The sequence below is a fragment of the Neophocaena asiaeorientalis genome, unplaced genomic scaffold (assembly GCF_003031525.2).
Source record: "Neophocaena asiaeorientalis asiaeorientalis breed wild unplaced genomic scaffold, Neophocaena_asiaeorientalis_V1.1 scaffold155, whole genome shotgun sequence".
Classification (NCBI taxonomy): domain Eukaryota; kingdom Metazoa; phylum Chordata; class Mammalia; order Artiodactyla; family Phocoenidae; genus Neophocaena; species Neophocaena asiaeorientalis.
In genome coordinates, this window is record NW_020173040.1 from 7096190 (window position 1) to 7119636 (window position 23447).

At 39.3% G+C, this 23447-nt stretch overlaps 1 protein-coding gene across 1 annotated transcript in view; it reads right to left on the reverse strand.

Moving 5' to 3' along the window:
- ADAMTSL3 (ADAMTS like 3) overlaps positions 1–23447 on the reverse strand; it is a 358752-nt gene that overhangs the window by 80959 nt on the left and 254346 nt on the right. The window contains 1 exon segment of the mRNA XM_024742722.1: positions 16892–17021. Coding sequence (XP_024598490.1) covers positions 16892–17021 — 130 coding nt within the window.

Consider the following 23447-nt stretch of genomic DNA (forward strand, 5'->3'; position numbering starts at 1 on the left):
ATTCATGTATTTTTATTAGAAAATAGGTCATAAAATTGCCATGCTATTTTATGCACTATAAATGCATGCAGAAAAAGAATATGGATAATTACACATTGAAATGTTAACAGTGATGATCTCTAAGTGATAGGATTTTTATTTTCTTTATTCTTGCTAGTATCTTTCTCCTGATTTTTCTTATAATAAACATTCATTATCAGAAAAAATAAGTTAGTTCTTTGAAAAATATTAGTGTTTATCTAAAGGTGATTTTTCAGACTTCTAACTTTCTATAACAAACATGTTTTACTTATGTGACTGAGAGAAAAAATGAAGAACAGTATTAAAGACAAATAGGGCAAAAAGAGTAAAATCTTAATTTATGAAGGCAAGAGTTCACATGATGATATAACAAATACGGAGACTGAATAACAAGCACAAATATGTATGAAATATGAGATGTTAGATATAAGAAAAATGGAAGGATATGTAATAAAAAAAATTTAAGCTGTGAAATACTTCTCTAAGCTCCTGGCTTATCAAAAAGATGAATTTTAATAAGAACATAGAGAACTAAATAATACATTTGAAAATTTTGATGAAATACATGTTGTTAGGCAACTACAAAAAGTTCTATGCAAGAAAGGGACTAGAGCTTGCTAATTGTGTGATTGAGTACCTACAAGTTTCTAAGAAACAAGTGAATTCCTATGTTATTTAAAATGTTCCAAAGTAAAGAAGAGGATGAAATATTTTAATGTATATTATGAAGCTCGGTAAAACCTGAGCACAAAATCTGACAAATGTATATAAAGAAAATATTTTTTATGTATGGTTATGTATTCTGAATTCTAAATAAAAGAGAAATATAAATCCTAAGTAAAATGGAAGCAAGTCAATCAAAGGATTAAAATAATACACAGTACACGCTATGGACTGAATGTTTGTATCCCTCCCCAAATTCATATGTTGAATCCCTAACCTCCAATGTGATAGTGTTTGGAAATTAGGCCTTTAGGTCAAAATTAGGGTTAGAAGAGGCCATAAGGGTGGGGCCTTCCTGATGGGACTAGTGCCCTTGTAAGAAGATAAACCAGAGAGCTTGCTCTCTCTCTCTCTCTCTCTCTCTCTCTCTCTCTTTCTGCCATAAAAGGACACAGTGAGAAGGCGGCTGTCAGCAAGCTGGGAAGAGAGCTGTCATCAAACACGGTACCCTGCTGGCACCTTGATCTTAAAAGTTCTAGCCTCCAGAGCTGTGAGAAAATAAACTTCTGTTCTTCAAGCTACCTAGTCTATCACATTTCTGACCACAGTGGAACTATATTAGATAATCCCCCAAATATTTAGAAATTATGCAATAACCTTTTAAATTACTCATGGGTCAAAGAAGAAATCACAATGAAAATTAGACAGTATTTTTAAATGTATGTTAAAAAACATGAAATGTCAAAATCTGTGGGATGCAGCTAAAGCCATGATTAGAAGAAAATCAATGTCTTAAATGTACATATTAAAATGCAAGAAAGGCTGAAAACAATAATCTATTTCAAGAAGTTAAAAAAAACAGTATATTAGACCAAAAAAAGTAAAGGAGAGGAAACAAAAAAAGAGATGAGTACAGAAATGAGTAAACTAGAAAACAAAAGTTGGCTGTTCAAAAGACAAATAAAATTGATAAATTTATGGTGAACTATGAAGAACAAAAATAGAGACAGCATAAATATAAGGAATTTAAGGGGAATCTCAAAGGCATTAAAAATAATAAAAGTATAATAGGTGTAAAATGAAAAACATTATGTCAAACAATAAATAAATTTAAATAAATTTAAAAATTGGATTTTTTTAACTTTACAATAAATTCAATTAACATGCAAAAAGACAAATGAATATATAAACCAGCATTCATACTCCTTTAGCACTTACCCTTAAATTATAGCATATATCACTATAAATGCTGATAACAAAGTCTAGAGTTTCTTGGTATCTCTATTCCTTTTCTTGATCAAGATGACAGGGCTTCTTGAACTACTCACATCTGTTACTGTTGTCTAGAATTCTGTTTCTCCTGACTTTTCCATACTTATTTTAATCATTCCTGTTTTGTTTTGTTTTTCCACGGGTTTGGTTGAGTTCATTATATTTTTTTATTCTGCTTTCTCCTCTGCTATCTTTTATCCTTAGAGTTACCCTTGGAAATTTAAAGGGCCTATTTAACATCTCTAGAGTTAATCAAAATTATTTCCATCTTCACAAATAGTACAAGGGGCTTAAATCACTTTAACTCCACAATCAACATTTGACCCAGTTTTACAACGCTTTGTTGTCCAATATCTATTTCAAATCCACATTCAGATATTACTATTGACTTGCACAGTCAGTGATTCTTTTTTAGATAGCTGTCTTTACAATGTACTTTGGTCAGTATTCATTCTTATATCTCAGACCGTCCCTCTAGGATCAGTTTTCTGCTTAATAAACACATTTTTAAAAAATTATCTTTAGTGAAAGTTTGCTGATAGTAAAGTCTCCTGGTTTTGCTCACCTAAAATTTCTAACATAATAGTAGTGAACATTTATCGATCACTTACCATGGGCCAAGCTCTTTTTAGAGTACTTTACATGTATTAACACACTTAATCCTCACATCACCTATAAGGCCATGGTTTGCTGACCCCATTACAATCTGAAAATATCCTTGTTTCATCTTTGAAATATTGTTCACTAAGTATGTGATTCCAGGCTGACAGTTATTTCCTCTGAACCATCTGAAGATAATATTCCATTATTACTAATGAGAAGAATACTGTCAGTTTTTGCTGTTCCTCTTATACATCTCTTCTCTCTGATTGCTTCTGAGATATTTTCTTTGTCTTTGGAGTTCCAAGGCTTCCCAACCATATGTCTAGGTGTGTATCTCTTTTTTATTTTTCCTGCTTGGGATCTGTTGTAACTCCAGATTCTCAGGATTCATATTTTTCATTAACTCCAAAATATTCTCAGCCATTATCTCTTTGAATATTACCTGCTCTCTTTTTGCAGCTTCATTTAGATACATACCTTCTCAATATATCCTCTGTATTTCTTATCTCCAGTGCATATTTTACATACCTCGTTTGCTCTCTGTGTTTTTTTTTTTTTTTTTTTGCGGCACACGGGCCTCTCACTGTTGTGGCCTCTCCCGTTGCGGAGCACAGGCTCCGGACGCGCAGGCTCAGCGGCCATGGCTCACGGGCCTAGCTGCTCTGTGGCATGTGGGATCTTCCCAGACCGGGGCACGAACCCGCGTCCCCTGCATCGGCAGGTGGACTCTCAACCACTGCACCACCAGGGAAGCCCCTCTCTGTGCTTTTTTCCAGGTAATTTCTTCAGATCTCTCTTCTACTTCACCTGTTTGCCCCATTCCATAACTTTTAAATGTCAGTGATTTTATATTTAACCTCTAGATATTCTATTAGGTTGAACCATATGAATTTGCCAATATTTGACCATTTTTAACCAATGAAATTTAAGTTTTATATGGTTCAACCTAATATTTGGTTCTTTAAAAAAACTGTCCAAGTATTTTTGATAGGTTGTTCCTAGCTTAGGTTTTCATTTCCAGTTTTATACCTTTAAGTATTTTAAACAAACTTATTTTATATTCTGTATCTGATAATTCCAACTATCTGATTCCCCACTGATTCTCCCATGTTGTTTATTCCTGAGTATTTTGATTTTTGATTATGAGGTCATTCCTATTAGGTCTTGATTATGAGGTCATTCCTATTAGGTCTTGGTGGGAATTTTAAGTTCTAGGTGGAAGTTACATCACTCCTCTACACAGAATTTGCATTACGTCTGTCAAAACGAATGTGAATTAATTTTTCAGATCACATAGTCAGATGGATATAACCCCCCCTCCTGCATAAAGGGCTGTTGGTAGCTGTCCCCAGGAAGGTACTAACTTTTATACAGGGTTACCACTCTAGATTCATGCCTCAGCTTCGTTTTGGCTACTGAGGATTTCCCCTACTTTCTTACAAGCTTAATTCTACATTTCAAGTTATTTTTACATATTCTACCTAGTATTTTAGGAGCTTTAACAAAAGGGCATTCAGGATATCTAGTCCATCACAAGGCTAAAAATGGACACCCACATTCATATACTTGAAAGTTTAGCAAGTTTAGCTCTAGGGTGATCATGACTTTCCCTGAGTTCTCTAAATATGTTATTCCTTTGTTTTCTGGAAACTCCACTTGTTAATAAGTGCTTGGGGTTAATATGTCGTTCACGTCTTATAGCTTTTAAGAATTTCTTGTCATCCTTGATTTTCTGCAGTCTCACTATGCCCTATCAAAGTGGGGATTTGTTTTCCCTCATTTCTCTTGATACTAGAAGTATTTTTTCCTGAGTTTTAGTCAACAGTTTAATATCTTGCTTCTCTGCCATGATTTCCCTATTTCTGCACTTTCTTCTCTTTTCCCCAAATCACCAACCTTCTGTGGTTTGATTCATTTGACACCCTCACACTATCTTCAAGTCACCAACTCTTTCAATTGTCTATAGCTTATTCTTTTATTTCATTGACTGTTTTTCATTGCTAGGTTTTCTAATGCTTTCTTTATAATACACATCTATTCTTACCACATTCCTGCCTATTTCTATTTCAAAATTTCTAGTCCTTTACATGGATATTATTTATTAGTTATTTCTCCAAAGATCCCAATAATACTTAGTTGAAAGTATTTTCAGATTGTTCTTATATTTTAATTTCTTCTGGAGTGAATTCATCTTTCAACTATTGAATCTGTGGGCTATCTTCCTAAGTATTAGATTTTTTTACATGCTTTGGAACTTCATTTTGCAGCCTCAACTGGAAGAGGGTATTCTCTCCCTCCACCTCCTTCAATCCTTTTCTCTGTCTCTGAACCCTTCCTGTCTCAGTTTTGTTTGCCTCCATTTAGCCCTCCAGGGTCTCCAGTCTAGAACGAGGTCTTATATGGACAACGTGGCACAGAAGCACTATAAGGACACTGACGATCCAACCACCGAGCCAACAGGTGACCTGGGGCGGTATCTGGTCCCAGGCCTCTATCTGTGTTTGTCCTTCCTCTTCACAAGTGAGCAGCCTCAGGTAAACAATGGCTTCAGGCTGTGATCAGCAGCAGCTTTTTTTCTTTTTTTTTCACAAAGAAGCAACGAACATGGGTCCTTTCCCATGAATTAAAAGGAAGATGTTAAGTCACTGCTCTCCATAGGACTGGATATAATTGGAAGTATATAAGTTAACCTATTAACTAGCCTATTAATATCTAAATTTCCAGGAGCTTTAGAGGTGAGGGAAATCACCAATAGTAGATATATAGGTCATACTTTGAAGACAATCAGACTACATGGCTAAATAATTAGAAGGCTTTTGTCACACTATTAAAACAACTCAGCTTAACTATGTAAGTTATTTGAAGTTACTTCAGGATGATTAGTCTTTCAAGAAAGTATGTAACTAGAAGAATCAATTAGTGCCCTAAGGAAGCAGAAGTGGAACCATTTTTATTCAAGAAATGGATAACAGTTTCTTATTAACAGACAGTGAACTAAACACAGAATTTTTTTTTTTAATTCAAGAACTGGGTAACAAGTCGGTACAGAAACACATTACTCTTGCCTCCTGTTTCCCTACTTCCCTGTCTAGCTGTGTTGAATCCTGTCATAGAAGAAGGCTCTTCTCGGACTAGTGGGACCGTTAAGTAACCCCGCATGTTTCTATGAACCGCTGGCTCTCTCTTGGAAAAAGCAGACTCCATAAATAGCAGACACTCAGCAGTTATAGGATAGACCAAGGGGAGTAACCCCATAAAAGCAAATAAATATATAACACCCCACCTTGGAGAGTTCAGGCTAATACATCAAATACATTTGCCTTTGGGTAAATAAAGATCTGCTGACCGTCCAATCCAATCTCACTGGTAAGTTTCACCCTGCGGTAATATTTTACTGCTATTGCCCTTGGAGTCAGTAAGTATTTGTAGGTAAATACTGTGCAACACCCTGTTCCTGTTACTCCTACACCACTGGTTTCTAGAACCTAAAACATTTTTGTAAGATTACCTTTATTTTGGCATCAACCCTTTGTCTCTGCTGGTTTTTTTCCAATAGGACTCTCAACCTTCAAAAAATTTATTAAATTTGCAACTTCAAAATGAGGAATACGATTTCCCTTCACATAAAAGCAGACCCTTAATTTTGCAAAGTGGCCAAGATATATTGTGTGTTGCCTTAGTCCTAGCGTGAAAGCTCTGTGAACAAGATGCTGCTAAAGAAGACACTGTGCAGGATCTCTCGCCGAGGCTGAGGGAAGGAAAGGATCCTGCACGTGGGCTGGTGCGTGTAAACCAGCGTGCTCCCATCAGCAGCCTTAAGGAACGGTTTCTAGACTTGTTGTCAAATCTTGCCCTGATTGGTAAGCCAAGGAAGGACAGCTCTGCAACACAAACTCAACCCTGCCTTGGCCGCCTGGGCAGGTCAAGCAAAGGCTGTTATTCTTAGAACTAAAACAAACCCTGAGCATTTCAAACAACTCATGAGTAGATATGAGGATAATTGCAAAAACACTAGGCAGAGTCCTAGAGATGTGAGTGAAAAATGCAACCTGAAAGCATGACTCAACAATGAAAGACTAGAGCTGAAAGAGACCTTGGTGATCATAAAGTCTGACACTTTTCGTCAACATTCAGATTGAGAAACTAGGCCCAGAGAGCTAAGGGACATGTCTGAAATGCCTTGATGGAGGTAGAACTAGGGCTCTATCCCGTTCCCCTGACCCATTCCCACTTCTCTCTGGATTATTAAGACTTACCCCTATCAAGTATCTAAGGTTAGGGTCCCATTTCACATTGTTGGACTTCATTATACCAGTGAGAAGTGAGCCACTGCTTACGTTTATGGGAGAGTATTAGTTTATTTTCTGGAGGAGGGCTCCAGGCAGAGGGCATGGTATGTGCAAAGGCCCAGAAGCCATGAATGAGTATGAACATGGGTCATAGTGAATAATTTAGTGTGGCTGCTGGGCAAGTTCCTCAGCGTGAGCACCCGTGTGTGTGTGTGTGTGTGTGTGTGTGTGTGTGTGTGTGTGTGTACAGCGTGTGATGAGGTGAGAGTGGTCATGACAGGAAATGTGGTTCAAGAACCTAAAACCAGGGTAACAAAGACTTTATTTGCTGTTATGGGTTGAACTCTTTTCTTCAAAAAGATGTTGAAGTCCTAACTGCTAGTGCCTAGAAGTGTGACTTTATTTGGAAATAGGGTCTTTATAGATGATCAAGTTAGGATGAGGTCATTAGATATTGGACCCTGATCCAATATGAGTAGTGACCTTATAAAAGGGAAATTTCGATGCAGAGACATACAGAGGGAAGAGGATATGAAAACACATGAGGAATGCCATCCACAAGCTGAGGAACGTTCAAGCTACCAGAAGTTAGGAGAGAGGCACAGAACTGGTTTTCCCTCACAGCCCTCTGAAGGAACCAACCCTGCCAAAACACCTTGTTTATGGACTTCTAGTCTCCAGACTGGTGAGACAATAAACTTCTACTGTTTTAGCCACTTAGTTTGTGGTACTTTGTTATGGCAGCCCAAGGAAACAAATACCTATGCCAAAGTAAAGAATGTGGATTTTCCACAGGTAAAGGGAAGTCATTGAATGGTTTTTTGTGCAAGTTCACACGGTCATTCTACAATTTAGAAGGATCTTTCATAGTCACATGTGTGCATATGGATCAGGGAAACATTAGAAGCAGGAGTTATTTAGGAACTAAGAAACCGTTCCGTCAAAACATCTGAATCAAGGTAGTTAGGAATGGATAGGACCTGGGAATTATCATACTAAGACAAATATCAAATGATATCACTTATATGTGGAATCTAAAATATGGTACAAATCAACATACATATGAAACAAAAACAGACTCACAGACATAGAGAACAGACTTGTGGTTGCCAAGAGGGAGGGGTTTGGGGAGGGAAGTATTGGGAGCTTGGGATTAGCAGATGCAAACTATTATATATAGGATGGATAAACAACAAGGTCCTACTGTACAGCACAGGGGTCTATATTCAATATCCTGTGGTAAACCATAATAAAAAATATGAAAAAGAATATATATATATATACGTATAACTGAGTCACTTTGCTGTACAGAAGAAATTAACACAACATTGTAAATTAACTATACTTCAATAAAATTTAAAAACAAAACAAAAACACCTCTGCAAAACCCTGGAGCACAGAGGGGCATGATTTGGGAAGCCGTATTTTTGAAGGATGCTCTGAGCATTTCTGGAACAGACAGCAGAGGTGCAATGATATTCATGACTACAAATCTAAAGGCAGAGTCAACATCTTGATGAAGAATATTTGCGGCACTATATAAGCAGTAAAAAGGAAATGACAAGCTAAGGAAAAACTACTGCAGGTTCACATGGAAGCAGGCTTTAAATGGGGGATACTCAAGTGGAATTGTGGCAGGTTGGGTACCTCATTTAAGGACATTTATTAAAAATTTGTAATTGACCTCATCATCTCTGTCACTATGCTCCCCATTTCAGGGTTTGAGCAGTCTTTTAAGAATGTGACTTTATCATTTCATTGTTTAAAGCCTCCAATGGCTCCCCACTGATTCTCTGGATCACATCTAAATGCCTACCGTGGCCCTGCCGTGTCTGATCTCATCTCAGGATACACTGACTTCCTTTCTGTCCAGTTTCCTGACCACAGCAACTTCCTCCTTTCCTCGGGGTCTTTGCACATGCTGTTCCTTCTGCCTAGAACACTCCTTCCTTTACACTTCCCCTGGCCAACTTCTACTCCTCTTTCACATCTCAACTCACATAGAACTTCCTCAGAAAGGCCTCCTCTGACCATCTGCACCCAACCCTCAGCCCCCACCAATCTATATTAGGTCCTCACGTTACTCTTGTTCCTAAGACCTTTTCTGTTTCTTTATAGCATTTATTATAATTTAAGTAATATACTTATTTATGTTTCTGTTTGCTTAACTCTTCCTTCTACCCCATTCCAAGACTCAAGTTTAAGGAACCAGTTTACAAAACCACATAGAGCATGATTCCAATTTCGTGGGAAAATATGTTGAGATATTAAACTATGTTTTTCACCTCCTGTATTTCCCCTTGTCTCTTACCCCAGTTCACATGGGTAGTCTCCATCTTACAGGGCCTCAGAGGAGGGATGGGGCAGGGGAGGAAAACAGAAACTCCAGCTTTTCCAAAAATATCTGAATCATTGGTTCCAATATTAGAATAAGAAAAAACTGAGAAACCTAAGATAAGTAATTTGGATTACTAAGGTTTTTAATACTTAACATGAGTGCAATTTCCCTAAAGATGAAAGGGAGCAGGCTTCAAGATGGCGGAAGAGTAAGACGCGGAGATCACCTTCCTCCCCACAAATATATCAGAAATACATCTACAGATGGAACAACTCCTACCAAACACCTACTGAACGCTGGCAGAAGCCCTCAGACCTCCCAAAAGGCAAGAAACTCCCCACGTACCTGGGTAGGGCAAAAGAAAAAAAGAATAAACAGAGGCAAAAGAATAGGGACGGGACCTGCATCTCGGAGAGGGAGCTGTGAAGGAGGAAAGGTTTCCACACACTAGGAAGCCCCTTCGCGGGCGGACACTGTGGGTGGCAGAGGGGGGAAACTTCGGAGCCATGGAGGACAGCACAGCAACAGGGGTGCGGAGGGCAAAGCGGAGAGATTCCCGCACAGAGGATGGGTGCCAACCAGCACTCACCAGCCCAAGAGGCTTGTCTGCTCAGCCGCCGAGATGGGTGGGGCTGGGAGCTGAGGCTCGGGCTTTGGAGGTCAGATCCCAGGGAGAGGACTGGGGTTGGTGGCGTGAACACAGCCTGAAGGGGGCTAGTGCACCACGGCTAGTCGGGAGGGAGTCCAGGAAAAGGTCTGGAGCTGCCGAAGAGGCAAGGCACTTTTTCTTGCCTCTTTGTTTCCCGGTGCTCCAGGAGAGATAATTAAGAGCGCCGCTTAAAGGAGCTCCAGAGACTGGCGTGATCCGCGGCTATCAACGTGGACCCCAGAGATGGGCATGAGATGCTATGACTACTGCTGCCACCACCAAGAAGCCTGTGAGCAAGCACAGGTCACTCTCCACACCTCCCCTCCCGGGAGCCTGTGCAGCCCGCCACTGCCAGGGTCCAAGGATCCAGGGACAACTTCCCTGGGAGAACACACGGCGCACCTCAGGCTGGTGCAACGTCACACCGGCCTCTTCCGCCGCAGGCCCGCCCCGCATTCCGTACCCCTCCCTCCCCCTGGCCTGAGCTAGCCAGAGCCCCCGAATCAGCTGCTCCATTAACCCCGTCCTGTCTGGGCGAAGAACAGATGCCCTCAGGCGACCTACATGCAAAGGCGGGTCCAAATTCAAAGCTGAACCCCGGAAGCTGTGCAAACAAAGAAGAGAAAGGGAAATCTCTCCCAGCAGCCTCAGGAGCAGCAGATTAAATCTCCACAATCAACTCGATGTACCCTGCATCTGCGGAATACCTGAAGAGACAACGAATCATCCCAAACTGAGGAGGTGGACTTTGGGAGCAATGATATATATATTTTTTTCCCCTTTTCTCTTTTTGTGAGTGTGTATGTGTATGCTTCTATGTGTGATTTTGTCTGTATAGCTTTGTTTTACCATTTGTCTCAGGGTTCTATCTGTCTGGGGTTTTTTTTGTTGTTTCTTTTTTGTTTTCTCTTTTAGTATAGTTTTTAGTGCTTGTTATCATTGGTGGATTTGTTTTTTGGTACGGTTGCTCTCTTCTTCCTTTCTTTTTTTTTAATACTTTTTAAATTTTTAAAAAATAATTATTTTTTATTTTAATAACTTTATTTTATTTCATTTTATTTTATTTTTATCTCTTCCTTCCTCCCTTCCTCCCTTTCTCTCCTTCTCTCCTTCTCTCTTTCTCTCCTTCTTTCTCCCTTTTATTCTTAGCCATGTGGATGACAGGCTCTTGGTGCCCCAGCCAGGCATCAGGGCTGTGCCTCTGAGGTGGGAGAGCCAAGTTCAGGACATTGGTCTACCAGAGACCTCCCAGCTCCACATAATACCAACAACGAAAATATCCTAGAGACCTCCATCTCAACGCCAAGACCCAGCTCCACTCAACGACCAGGAAGCTACAGTGCTGGACACCCTATGCGAAACAACTGGCAAGACAGGAACACAAGCCCACCCATTACCAGACGGGCTGCCTAAAATCATAATAAAGTCACAGACACCCCAAAACACACAACCAGACATGGACCTGCCCACTAGAAAGACAAGATCCAGCCTCATCCACCAGAACACAGGCATTAGTCCCCTCCACCAGGAAGCCTACACAACTCACTGAACCAACCTTAGCCACTTGGGACAGACACCAAAAACAACAGGAACTACAAACCTGCAGTCTGCGAAAAGAAGACACCAAACACAGTAACTTAAGCAAAATGAGAAGACAGAGAAACATACAGCAGATGAAGGAGCAAGGAAAAAACCCATGAGACCAAACAAATGAAGAAGAAATAGGCAGTCTACCTGAAAAAGAATTCAGAATAACAATAGTGAAGGTGATCCAAAATCTTGGAAATAGAATGGAGAAAATACAAGAAACGTTTAACAAGGACTTAGAAGAAGTGAAGAGCAAACAAACAATGAAAAGCAACACAATAAATGAAATTAAAAATTCTCTAGAAGGGATCAATAGCAGAATAACTGAGGCAGAAGAATGGATAAGTGCCCTGGAGGATAAAATAGTGGAAATAACTACTGCAGAGCAGAATAAAGAAAAAAGAATGAAAAGAATTGAGGACAGTCTCAGAGACCTCTGAGACAACATTAAATACACCAACATTCGAATTATAGGGGTCCCAGAAGAAGAAGAGAAAAAGAAAGGGACTGAGAAAATATTTGAAGAGATTATAGTTGAAAACTTCCCTAATATGGGAAAGGAAATAGTTAATCTAGTCCAGGAAGCACAGAGAGTCACATACAGGATAAATCCAAGGAGAAATACGCCAAGACACATATTAATCAAACTATCAAAAATTAACTACAAAGAAAAACTATTAAAAGCAGCAAGGGAAAAACAACAAATAACACACAATGGAATCTCCATAAGGTTAACAGCAGATCTTTCAGCAGAAACTCTGAAAGCCAGAAGAGAGTGGTGGGACATATTTAATGTGATGAAAGGGAAAAACCTACAACCAAGATTACTCTACCCAGCAAGGATCTCATTCAGATTTGACAGAGAAATTAAAACCTTTACAGACAAGCAAAAGCTAAGAGAATTCAGCACCACCAAATCAGCTTTATAACAAATGCTAAAGGAAATTCTCTAGGCAGGAAGGATGAATGGATACAAAAGAAAGACCCGTATATATGTTGTCTACAAGAGACCCACTTCAGACCTAGAGACACATACAGACTGAAAGTGAGGGGATGAAAAAGGATATTCTATGCAAATCAAAAGAAAGAAATCAAAAGAAAGCTGGAGTAGCAATTCTCATATCAGCCAAAATAGACTTTAAAACAAAGACTATTACAAGAGACAAAGAAGGACACTACATAATGATCAAGTGATCAATCGAAGAAGAAGATATAACAATTGTAAATATTTATGCACCCAACATAGGAGCACCTCAATACATACGGGAAATACTAACAGCCATAAATGGGGAAATCCACAGTAACACAATCATAGTGGGGGACTTTAATACCCCACTCTCACCAATAGACAGATCATCCAAATGAAAATAAAAAAGGAAACACAAGCTTTAAATGATACATTAAACAAGATGGACTTAACTGATATTTATAGGACATTCCATCTAAAAACAACAGAATACACTTTCTTCTCAAATGCTCATGGAACAGAACAAAATTCAACACCCATTTATGATAAAAACCCTCCAGAAAGTAGGCATAGAGGGAACTTACATCAACAGAATAAAGGGCATATATGACAAACCCACAGCCGACAACGTCCTCAATGGTGAAAACCTGACATCATTTCCACTAAGATCAGGAACAAGACAAGGTTGCCCACTCTCACCACTCTTATTCAACATAGTTTTGGAAGTTTTACCCACAGCAATCAGAGAAGAAGAAAGAAAAACGGAGCTGGAGGAATCAGGCTCCCTGTCTACCGACTATACTACAAAGCTACAGTGATCCAGACAGTATGGTACTGGCACAAAAACAGAAATATAGGTTAATGGAACAGGATAGAAAGCCCAGAAATAAACCCACACACATATGGTCACCCTATTTTTGATAAAGGAGGGAAGAATATACAATGGAGAAAAGACAACCTCTTCAGTAAGTGGTGCTGGGAAAACTGGACACCTACATGCAAAAGAATGAGATTAGATCACTCCCTAACACCATACACAAAAATAAACTCAAAATGGATTAAAGGGCTTCCCTGGTGGCGCAGTGGTTGAGAGTCCGCCTGCCGATGCAGGGGTCACGGGTTCGTGCCCCAGTCTGAGAAGATCCACATGCTGTGGAGCGGCTGCGCCCGTGAGCCACGGCCGCTGAGTCTGCTCGTCCGGAGCCTGGGCTCTGCAACAGGAGAGGCCACAGCAGTGAGAGGCCCACGTACCGCAAAAAAAGAAAAATGGATTAAAGTCCTAAATGTAAGGCCAGACACTATCAAAATCTTAAAGGAAAACATAGGCAGAACACTCTATGACACAAATCACAGCAAGATCCTTTTTGACCCAACTCTTAGAGAAATGGAAATAAAAACAAAAATAAACAAATGGGACCTAATGAAACTTCAAAGCTTTTGCACAGCAAAGGAAACCATAAACAAGACCAAAAGACAACCCTCAGAATGGGAGAAAATATCTGCAAATGAAGCAACTGACAAAGGATTAATCTCCAAAATTTACAAGCAGCTCATGCAGCTCAATATCAAAAAAACAAACAACCCAATCCAAAAATGGGCAGAAGACCTAGATAGACATTTCTCCAAAGCAGATATACAGATTGCCAACAAACACATGAAAGAATGCTCAACATCATTAATCATTAGAGAAATGCAAATCAAAACTACAATGAGGTATCACCTAACACGGGTCAGAATGGCCATCATCACAACATCTACAAACAATAAATCCTGGAGAGGGTGTGGAGAAAAGGGAACCTTCTTGCACTGTTGGTGGGAATGTAAATTGGTACAGCCACTATGGAGAACAATATGGAGGTTTCTTAAAAAACTACAAATAGAACTACCATACCACCCAGCAATCCCACTCCTGGGCATATACCCTGAGAAAACCATAATTCAAAAGAGTCATTTACCACAATATTCACTGCAGCTCTATTTACAACAGCCAGGACACGGAAGCAACCTAAGTGTCCATCGACAGATGAATGGATAAAGAAGATGTGGCACATATATACAATGGAATATTACTCATCCATAAAAAGAAGCGAAATTGAGTTATTTGTAGTGAGGTGGATGGACCTAGAGTCTGTCATACAGAGTGAAGTAAGTGAGAAAGAGAAAAATACCGTATGCTAACAAATATATATGGAATCTAAAATAAATAAATAAATAAAAGGTCATGAAGAACCTAGGGGCAAGACGGGAATAAAGATGCAGACCTACTAGAGAATGGGCTTGAGGACACGGGGAGGGGGAAGGGTAAGTTGGGACTAAGTGAAAGAGTGGCATGGACATATATACACTACCAACTGTAAAACAGATAGCTAGTGAGAAGCAGCCACATAGCACAGGGAGATCAGCTCGGTGTTTTGTGACCACCTAGAGGGGTGGGATAGGGAGGGTTGGAGGGAGGGAGACCCAAGAGGGAAGTGATATGGAGATATATGTGTAACTGATTCATTTTGTTATAAAGCGAAACTAAGACATCATCGTAAAGCAATTATACTCCAATAAAGGTGTTACAAAAAAAAAAAAAAGATGAAAGGGACGTTCCAGTTGGATATAGCCTCAGCACCACCTCCCATATACCTGATGTTCTTGGACAGCTCCGGACAGACTTGACAAAGTGGGCAACCTGACGCCCAGTTAGATCTTAATAGTCTTACTGTATTGTCTCTTCTGCAATTTTCTGTTAGTGTTCTGGTACGGATGACTCTGGAATTCAGAAACCTGGGGGTGGAAATGAGATGTCCAGGAAAGAAGATTTCCCTATGCTGTTTCTGGGTCTTGCTCTCCAAAGTACATTTGTAGGTCTTTACTGCCTCCTCTCAGCTGAGCACAGCAAGACGGTTCTAACGCAAGTCAAGACGTTCCCCGTATTTCCTTAGCCAACAACTTAAGTCAGAAATATTGCAGTGGACCACATCTTTATCCATTCCTCTGTTGATGGACATTTAGATTGCTTCCATGTCCTAATGAGAACCTACTGTATAGCACAGGGAACTCTACTCAATGCTCTGTGGTGACCTAAATGGGAAGGAAATCCAAAAAGGAGGGGATATATATGTATACGTATAGCTGATTCATTTTGCTGTACAGCAGAAACTAACACAACACTGTAAAGCAACTATACTCCAAAAAAAAAATTTTTTTTAAAGAAATATGGCTAGATAAAACCCTGTGCCTGGCTCACTGCAGGTGTGGTCTCCCCAGGGATGAAGCATGCATTGAGCTGGCCTCTTCCCAAGACTCTGCAGGTTAGAGAGCAAGACCCACAAGGAAAGGGCCCATCTGTGGGATACATAAGACTGGATCTCCAGGATGCCCTGACTTATTTGATCCTCACCCACACCACTTCAGACCAGGAAGGCAGGAGTTTCTGCCTCATAGCCAACACATCTCATGGAATCAAAATCAGAAAGATTAAGAGAATTCCAGAAGCACAACTTATTTCCTGAATAAACATAAAAACCTACCCTTACTCCCGTATGGCACGGGACACAAACTTCCTCAATTACTTAGGGTCCTAGACATAACTAAACTCACCTTCAGTGAATACAGGTACCTCATCAGATGGGTTATATAATTACTAAGAGGCAGGAAAGAGAATCTGGCAACAAGAGAGAGGAGGTGATTGGGAAGGGGATTTAAATTCTTGGTTTTAAATTTATCACAGAAGAGTGGTCAAGATCATAAAGGTAAAGGATAGAGAAGAGAAAAAAATGGTGCCTGGATTTTGGAAGGTCTTGTGTGAGAGACCAGTGATGTTGAGTTATAATCCTCTGTAGCCAGCAACACGCAGGGATAGAGGAACAGGGGGAAAACCTACCCTTCCTTCTGATAAAATTCCCCAGGATCTTAAAAGGACTTGTGAAAGGAAGCAGATTAACTTTTAAGTTCAAACTTGGAGACCAAAAATAAGTCAACCTCGCCTACTCTTTGGGGCCTGTAACATTACACCCCATAATCTGAGATCTATGGTAAATCGTGGGAAGGTAAGAACACACTGGTGTGAGTTCTAGGTAACAAATAGGAGGTCACTCAGTCATTCAACAAATATGGATTGAGCACCTACTGTGTACCAGTGCCAACCCGACCTCAGATCCTGTGCTCTTGGATGTGGCTCTGGGCACAGAAATGTTCTTGAGGAGACAGACAGGAGACAGGACAAAACTGCTGACCTCATGGTTTTGTCAGCAGCAGGCCAGTTCGTGTTCATTCACGTTTGATGCAAACAAAAGTCAGACTAAAGGGGTTTCCTGCTGAACCTGGCAGCACCTGTGCATCTTAGCAAGAATTTGGCTGGGGCATAACTTGAACAGAGAAGGGAGAACTCCGACGTAGGCCAGGCTGATCTACTTTGGGTCGACCTGCCAGTCTCAATGCACACACGTGTTTCTCTGCAAGGGAGGGTGTTACCATTCAGACGGTGTGTCCTGGGGGCATGAGACAGCACATACCTGGGTGGGCAGGGTTCCGTGTTACAAGCCTGACTCATTGCTGGAGGACGGTGGACCATATCACACAAGGAGTCGTTGACCGTCTGCTGGGTCTGGATGTGTAAGCACACTGCAATGGCTTCTTGAGAGCCTGGAGATTGGAAAGAGAAAAAGTGCCAATGACTTAGAATAACTCATTGTGGGGAAAAAAGAAAACAGGGTCTTGAGACTTCTCGTTCTTAAGCTACTGCCCTTTTGACCATATTATGTGGCTGCAGGCTGCATTTCAGGGTACACGTGGAGCAAACGACTTTGCATTTTGCAACGTCTCCCAGTCTTTGATATTCTCTCCGTCGCCTTTTCAACTCAGTCCCTCTACTGTCCCTCCCCCAAATGTACTCACTTTAAGACATTAAGGAGCATCCCGACTCCCCATCCACCTTCAGACTGACCTGCATTCCAAATATACTCAAAGCTAGGAGGTCCCTCAAGTGAATCACCAAAGTGTTCCTTCCAAACATATACAATAATTTCCCAAGAGGAATTTTCTTATCAGCTCCTAAAGAATAACACTTTCTTTATATCATTGAATATGTGCTAAATTTGGTGTATAACCCTTATTAAAATGTTCATTAGAGTTGCAGTTCCTGTTCACTAATACTATCATTAGTAATATTTCTATTACTCGCAAAAACAACAGCAATGCCTCCCATTGGGAAAGTGATTTGCAGTGTATGAAGTGGTTTCAAATACACTACTTGAGCCCACCATAATCTTGTGAGGTCAAAAGAATGGTATCATTATCTCCATTTTATTAATTTAATCATAAGGAAGCAGTTGAGAGAGAAATGAAGACCGCAAAAGAGTGGTAGATTCAAAACTGGAAATCAGATTTCCTGCTTCCGAATTCAGTGGTCTTTCTTTTGTATCCGAGGGATTCCAAAATGCAATACAGCCAACCAGCTTCCCTGTTCAAATATGAACTTTCACAGGCACGTTTTTCCTTTGAGGCTAGACAGGTCTGTCTGACCCCAAAGCCCATGTCTCAACCACTCTTCTTTTTTTGTTGAGACAAAAAAAAAAATTATTGGAAAATCAGAACTGAACAAAATATAAATGAAACTTTTGATGAAAAAAATCAAATGAAAATTGTAATAGCGACTGACTATGCTATTTGAAATACGCAAATGTATTCAGTTTCATGCAAAAATGTGTGTTCCATTATGTTATAAGATTGTGGTTCTTTTTCCAAATGCCATGTTTCAATTCAACCATTTTACAATATTTCGCAGAATGCAGTACAGGCCAAAAGTATATATAAAATATGTATTTGAGATGTTCAGTTCTTTTCACTAAATTTTCTTTTGCTTTCTTCAGTTGTAATCTTATGCTCCCATCCATGGCAGGATGCAGTCTTAAATCTCCATGCATCTTCCATGAACCTTTTTCTTTTTTTAAATAAACAGTGGCTAACCTGAAATACAAGGAGATACTGCTACAGCATCACACCTTGGGTTCTCACCAGCAAATGTCAAACTTTCTTAGTGACTTTACAGATGTTCATTTTCTAGCAGGTTTCATTTCTTTTTAATCTGAGAAAAATTCAGTTATCTTTCACATATATTTTAATTTGTAATCAAAATTATTTAGCAACTACACTTAGAGACTATTTTGAAATGTTTTCTGGAGATTGAGGGGGTGAGTCTGAAAGCACCAAAGTTATCTCATTTTAACCATTTTGATGGAATTTCACAACATTTGTGACAAATCTTTGGGTCTTAAAGCAACTTTACTCAAAAAATATAAAAGTTTAATAGGCGATTTAGGATACTTATTGAGGTAGAATGCATCTTCCAAAGACGGCCACGAGAGTATGTCCCTTCCCACGTACTGGGCCTACAATATGACTTCACCACTTTTCACTTCAAGAGGTTTGAGTAAACCTTTATCCTCAAAAGTAAAATTATAAAAATAAGTTGACTTCATCTTATACTTAAAATGTGGATAGTAATCGCAAATAGGCATTTAGAAGTCATAAAATAAATCAAGTGTTGAAATTTCGATGTAATTTTTCTAATAAATTCCTTTGGTAGCATGAGGCAACATCCTTCACTTCACATTTGACTTCTACAATGTCATAGTAAGAGGGTTGTTTTTTCTTTGGCAAAAAAATATCCAAAGCCTACATCAAGAAATGAATTCATAATTAAAGGGTAAAAACACAGACTCTATGATGGGAAGCAGAGCCAATAAATGAGCTAATACATTCCCTTTTGTTGGTTTAGGGTTAGTTTGAGTTGGATTTCTTGCAAACAAATCTTGACTAATTCAACATGCCAAGTAACGTCACACACACACAGACACACACACACACACACCCAGTAAGAAATACTTGGAGCAATAAAAAAATCTATAGTCAGAACCTTTAAGATGACACACACTATTTAATATATCAAATTATTTTTCAAAGTGGGAAAATGATTTGAATAAGAAAATTATGTTGATAAAATACCAAATAGCCTTGGCCCTTAGAAACAGATGTAATATGCTCTTTTTAAGCACCAGTGGAACATTAACAAAAATTGATCCTATATGAGTCTATAAAGAAAACTGCACTAAATTCCAAAAGCCAGAAATTATGCAAGTAACATTCTTGACCATAATAGAGTCCAACTATAAATGAATAATGAACAATTAACCCACCCCCCAATCCAAACATTAGAATTTTTTAAAAGTCATTTCCTATAAAACTCCTAGGTCAAAAAGAGTGACTAGGTTACACATTATTTGTGACAAGAAAAAAAGAGAAGAGGAAGCCTTAAAGCAACTTGAGACTAGATGAACATCTCTTGATGACGGTTTTAATATCATGAAATAGATGATGTTTTTCCAAGAAAATCTAAATTATGAAATCCACTTTAAAATTAAGACCTTGTATATAACAATAAGCAGGGGGGAAACTTGAAAATGATGTTAATGATCCAGCCACGATGCTCCCCCCTCAATCCTGCCCCCAAGAGAGAAAAGCAAGAACTGACTTTAGACAGTTATAGACACAAATTCTTTCAAACTTTTAAACCAGATAGCTTCTATGATATGAACCATTTAAGATTATTAAAAGGTATGGAAAACTCCAAGTCATCTCACAAAACTAGTATAAAACTGATGACAAAAATCTAGAAAAGAAAAAAAAAACCCAGATCTACTTCATATAGTGTTGCCTTATACAATACTATATGACAGATGCAAGCCTAGGGCCATATTGAAAAGAACAGTTAGCATAGGTTTTTCCCTCTGCTGATTAGCCAGTATGATAGAATAAATACTACTATAAGCTCCCAGGTAATGAAAAAAAGTAGAACCATAATATGGTATGGACCCAGAGGAGTGCCACTTTGGTAATGAAAATGCAAGTGTTATAGCACTCCAAATAGGTGAGTTCTTTTTAGGAGCCAGATGAGAAGACAGCTGGTAAAAATTAAGGACTGTTGAAAGCCATTTGGCCTTATGAAGGGCATCATAAACATCACTGGAGCCTGAAAGGAAGTGACTGATTATATCAAGAGTAGCTGGAAGAAACTACAGCTAGAGGCCTGTTATGATTTGCAGGGATTTGAAGAGAACAAAACAGGTATTGCTGATGTACCATGTCGGGAACACATCTCCATAGGAAGTATGCTAAAATGAGCCCATAGTGGGCCAAATCAACTTGCAGTCCTACCTTCCCCTTTGCAGGAAGGCATTCTTGTACTCCACCACGCTCAACAGATGACACCTACGTGCGTCAATATCAGCCATACATGCATGGAAAACCCAAAATGAAATACTAGCACATTGTAATCAAGTCAAAAGTATAATAAAAGAATACTACATGTGACCTCAAACAACTGGGCATTCACATACCAAATCACTCACACACAAATATTCACACACACTCAAACAGAAACAACCAGATAGGAACTTCCTGCGATCAAGCAGATAAACCCACCCACCCTCACATCCATCCTCGCCTTTCCCTTGCCCGTTTCCATTAGGAGCTGCTCTTGCAACTATTTAAGACTGAGCTCCACAACCAGGCTATGAATTTCACTCCCTGGCATCTTAGGACATTTCTTGATTCTTTGCCTTTTGCTTTCATTCTGGAACTTTCTCCTTGCCTTTTTTTTGTATGTGTATATTTATTTTATTTTATTTTACTTTTAACATCTTTACTGGAGTATAATTGCTTTACAATGTTGTGTTAGTTTCTGCCGTATAACAAAGTGAATCAGCTATATGTATACATATATCCCCATATCCTCTCCCTCTTGCGTCTCCCTCCCACCCTTCCTATCCCACCCCTCTAGGTGGTCACAAAGCACCGAGCTGATCTCCCTGTGCGATGCGGCTGCTTCCCACTATCTATTTTCAAATGGTAGTGTGTATACGTCCATGCCACTCTCTCACTTTGTCCCAGCTTACCCTTCCCCCTCCCCAAGTCCTCAATCCATTTTCTACGTCTGTGTCTTTATTCCTGTCCTGCGCCTAGGTTCTTCAGATCCATTTTTTTTTTTAGATTCCATATAGATGTGGTAGCATACAGTGTTTGCTTTTCTCTTTCTGACTTACTTCACTCTGTATGACACACTCTAGGTCCATTCAGCTCACTACAAATAACTCAGTTGCGTTTCTTTTTATGGCTAATATTCCATTGTACACGTGCCACACTTTCTTTATCCATTCATCTGTCGATGGACACTTAGGTTGCTTCCATGTCCTGGCTATAGTAAATAGAGCTGCAGTGAACATCGTGGTACATGACTCTTTTTGAATTATGGCTTTCTCAGGGTATATGCCCAGTAGTGGGATTACTGGGTCATATGGTAGTTCTATTTCTAGTTTTTTAAGGAACCTTCATACTGTTCTCCATAGTGGCTGTATCAGTTTACATTTCCACCAACAGTGCAAGAGGGTTCCCTTTTCTCCACACCCTCTCCAGCATTTATTGTTTGTAGATTTTTGGGTGATGGCCATTCTGACCAATGTGAGGTGACACATTGTAGTTTTGATTTGCATTTCTCTAATGATTAATGATGTTGAGCATCCTTCTATGTGTTTATTGGAAATCTGTATATCTGCTTTGGAGAAATGTCTATCTAGGTCTTCTGCCCATTTTTGGATTGGGTTGTTTGCTTTTTGATACTGAGCTGCATGAGCTGCTTATCCATTTTGGAGATTAAACCTTTCTCAGTTGCTTCATTTGAAAATATTTTCTCCCATTCTAAGGGTTGTCTTTTCGTCTTGTTTATGGTTTCCTCTGCTATGCAAAAGCTTTTAAGTTTCATTAGGTCGCATTTGTTTATTTTTGTTTTTATTTCCATTTCTCTAGGAGGTGGGTCAAAAAGGATCTTGCTGTGATTTATGTCATAGAGTGTTCTGCCTATGTTTTCCTCTAAGAGTTTTATTGTGTCTGGTCTTACATTTGGGTCTTTAATCCGTTTTGAGTTTATTTTTGTGTATGGTGTTAGGGAGTGTTCTAATTTCATTCTTTTACATGTAGCTGTCTAGTTTTCCCAGCACCACTTATCGAAGAGGCTGTCTTTTCTCCATTGTATATTCTTCCCTCCTTTATCAAAGATAAGGTGACCATACATGCATGCGTGTATCTCTGGGCTTTCTATCCTGTTCCATTGATCCATATTCTTGTTTTTGTGCCAGTACCATACTTTCTTGATTACTGTAGCTTTGTGGTATAGTTTGAAGTTAGGGAACCTGATTGCTCCAGCTCTGTTTTTCTTTCTCAAATTGCCTTGGCTATTCAGGGTCTTTTGTGTTTCCATACAAATTGTGATATTTATTGTTCTAGTTCTGGGAAAAATGCTATTGGTAGTTTGATAGGGATTGCCCTCAATCTGTAGATTGTTTTGGGTAGTATAGTCATTTTCTCAATGGTGATTCTTCCAATCCAAGCACATGGTATATCTCTCCATCTGTTTGGATCATCTTTAATTTCTTTCATCGGGGTCTTATAGTTTTCTGAGTACAGGTCTTTTGTCTCCCTAGGTAGGTTTATTCCTAGGTATTTTATTCTTTTTGTTGCAATGGTAAATGGGAGTGTTTCCTTAATTTCTCTTTCATATTTTTCATCATTAGTGTATAGGAATGCCAGAGATTTCTGTGCATTAATTTTGTATCCTGCTACTTTACCAAATTCATTGATTAGCTCTAGTAGTTTTCTGGTAGCATCTTTAGGATTCTCTATGTATAGTATCATGTCATCTGCAAACAGTGACGGTTTTACCTCTTCTTTTCCAATTTGGATTCCTTTTATTGTGGCTAAAACTTCCAAAACTATGTTGAATAATAGTGGTGAGAGTGGGCAACCTTGTTTTGTTCCTGATCTTAGTGGAAATGGTTTAGTTTTTCACCATTGAGGACGATGTTGGCTGTGGGTTTGTCATATATGGCCTTTATTATGTTGAGGTTGGTTCCCTCTATCCCTTCTTTCTGGAGGGTTTTTTTTTTTTGCAGTACGCGGGCGTCTCACTGTTGTGGACTCTCCCGTTGCGGAGCACAGGCTCCGGACGCACAGGCTCAG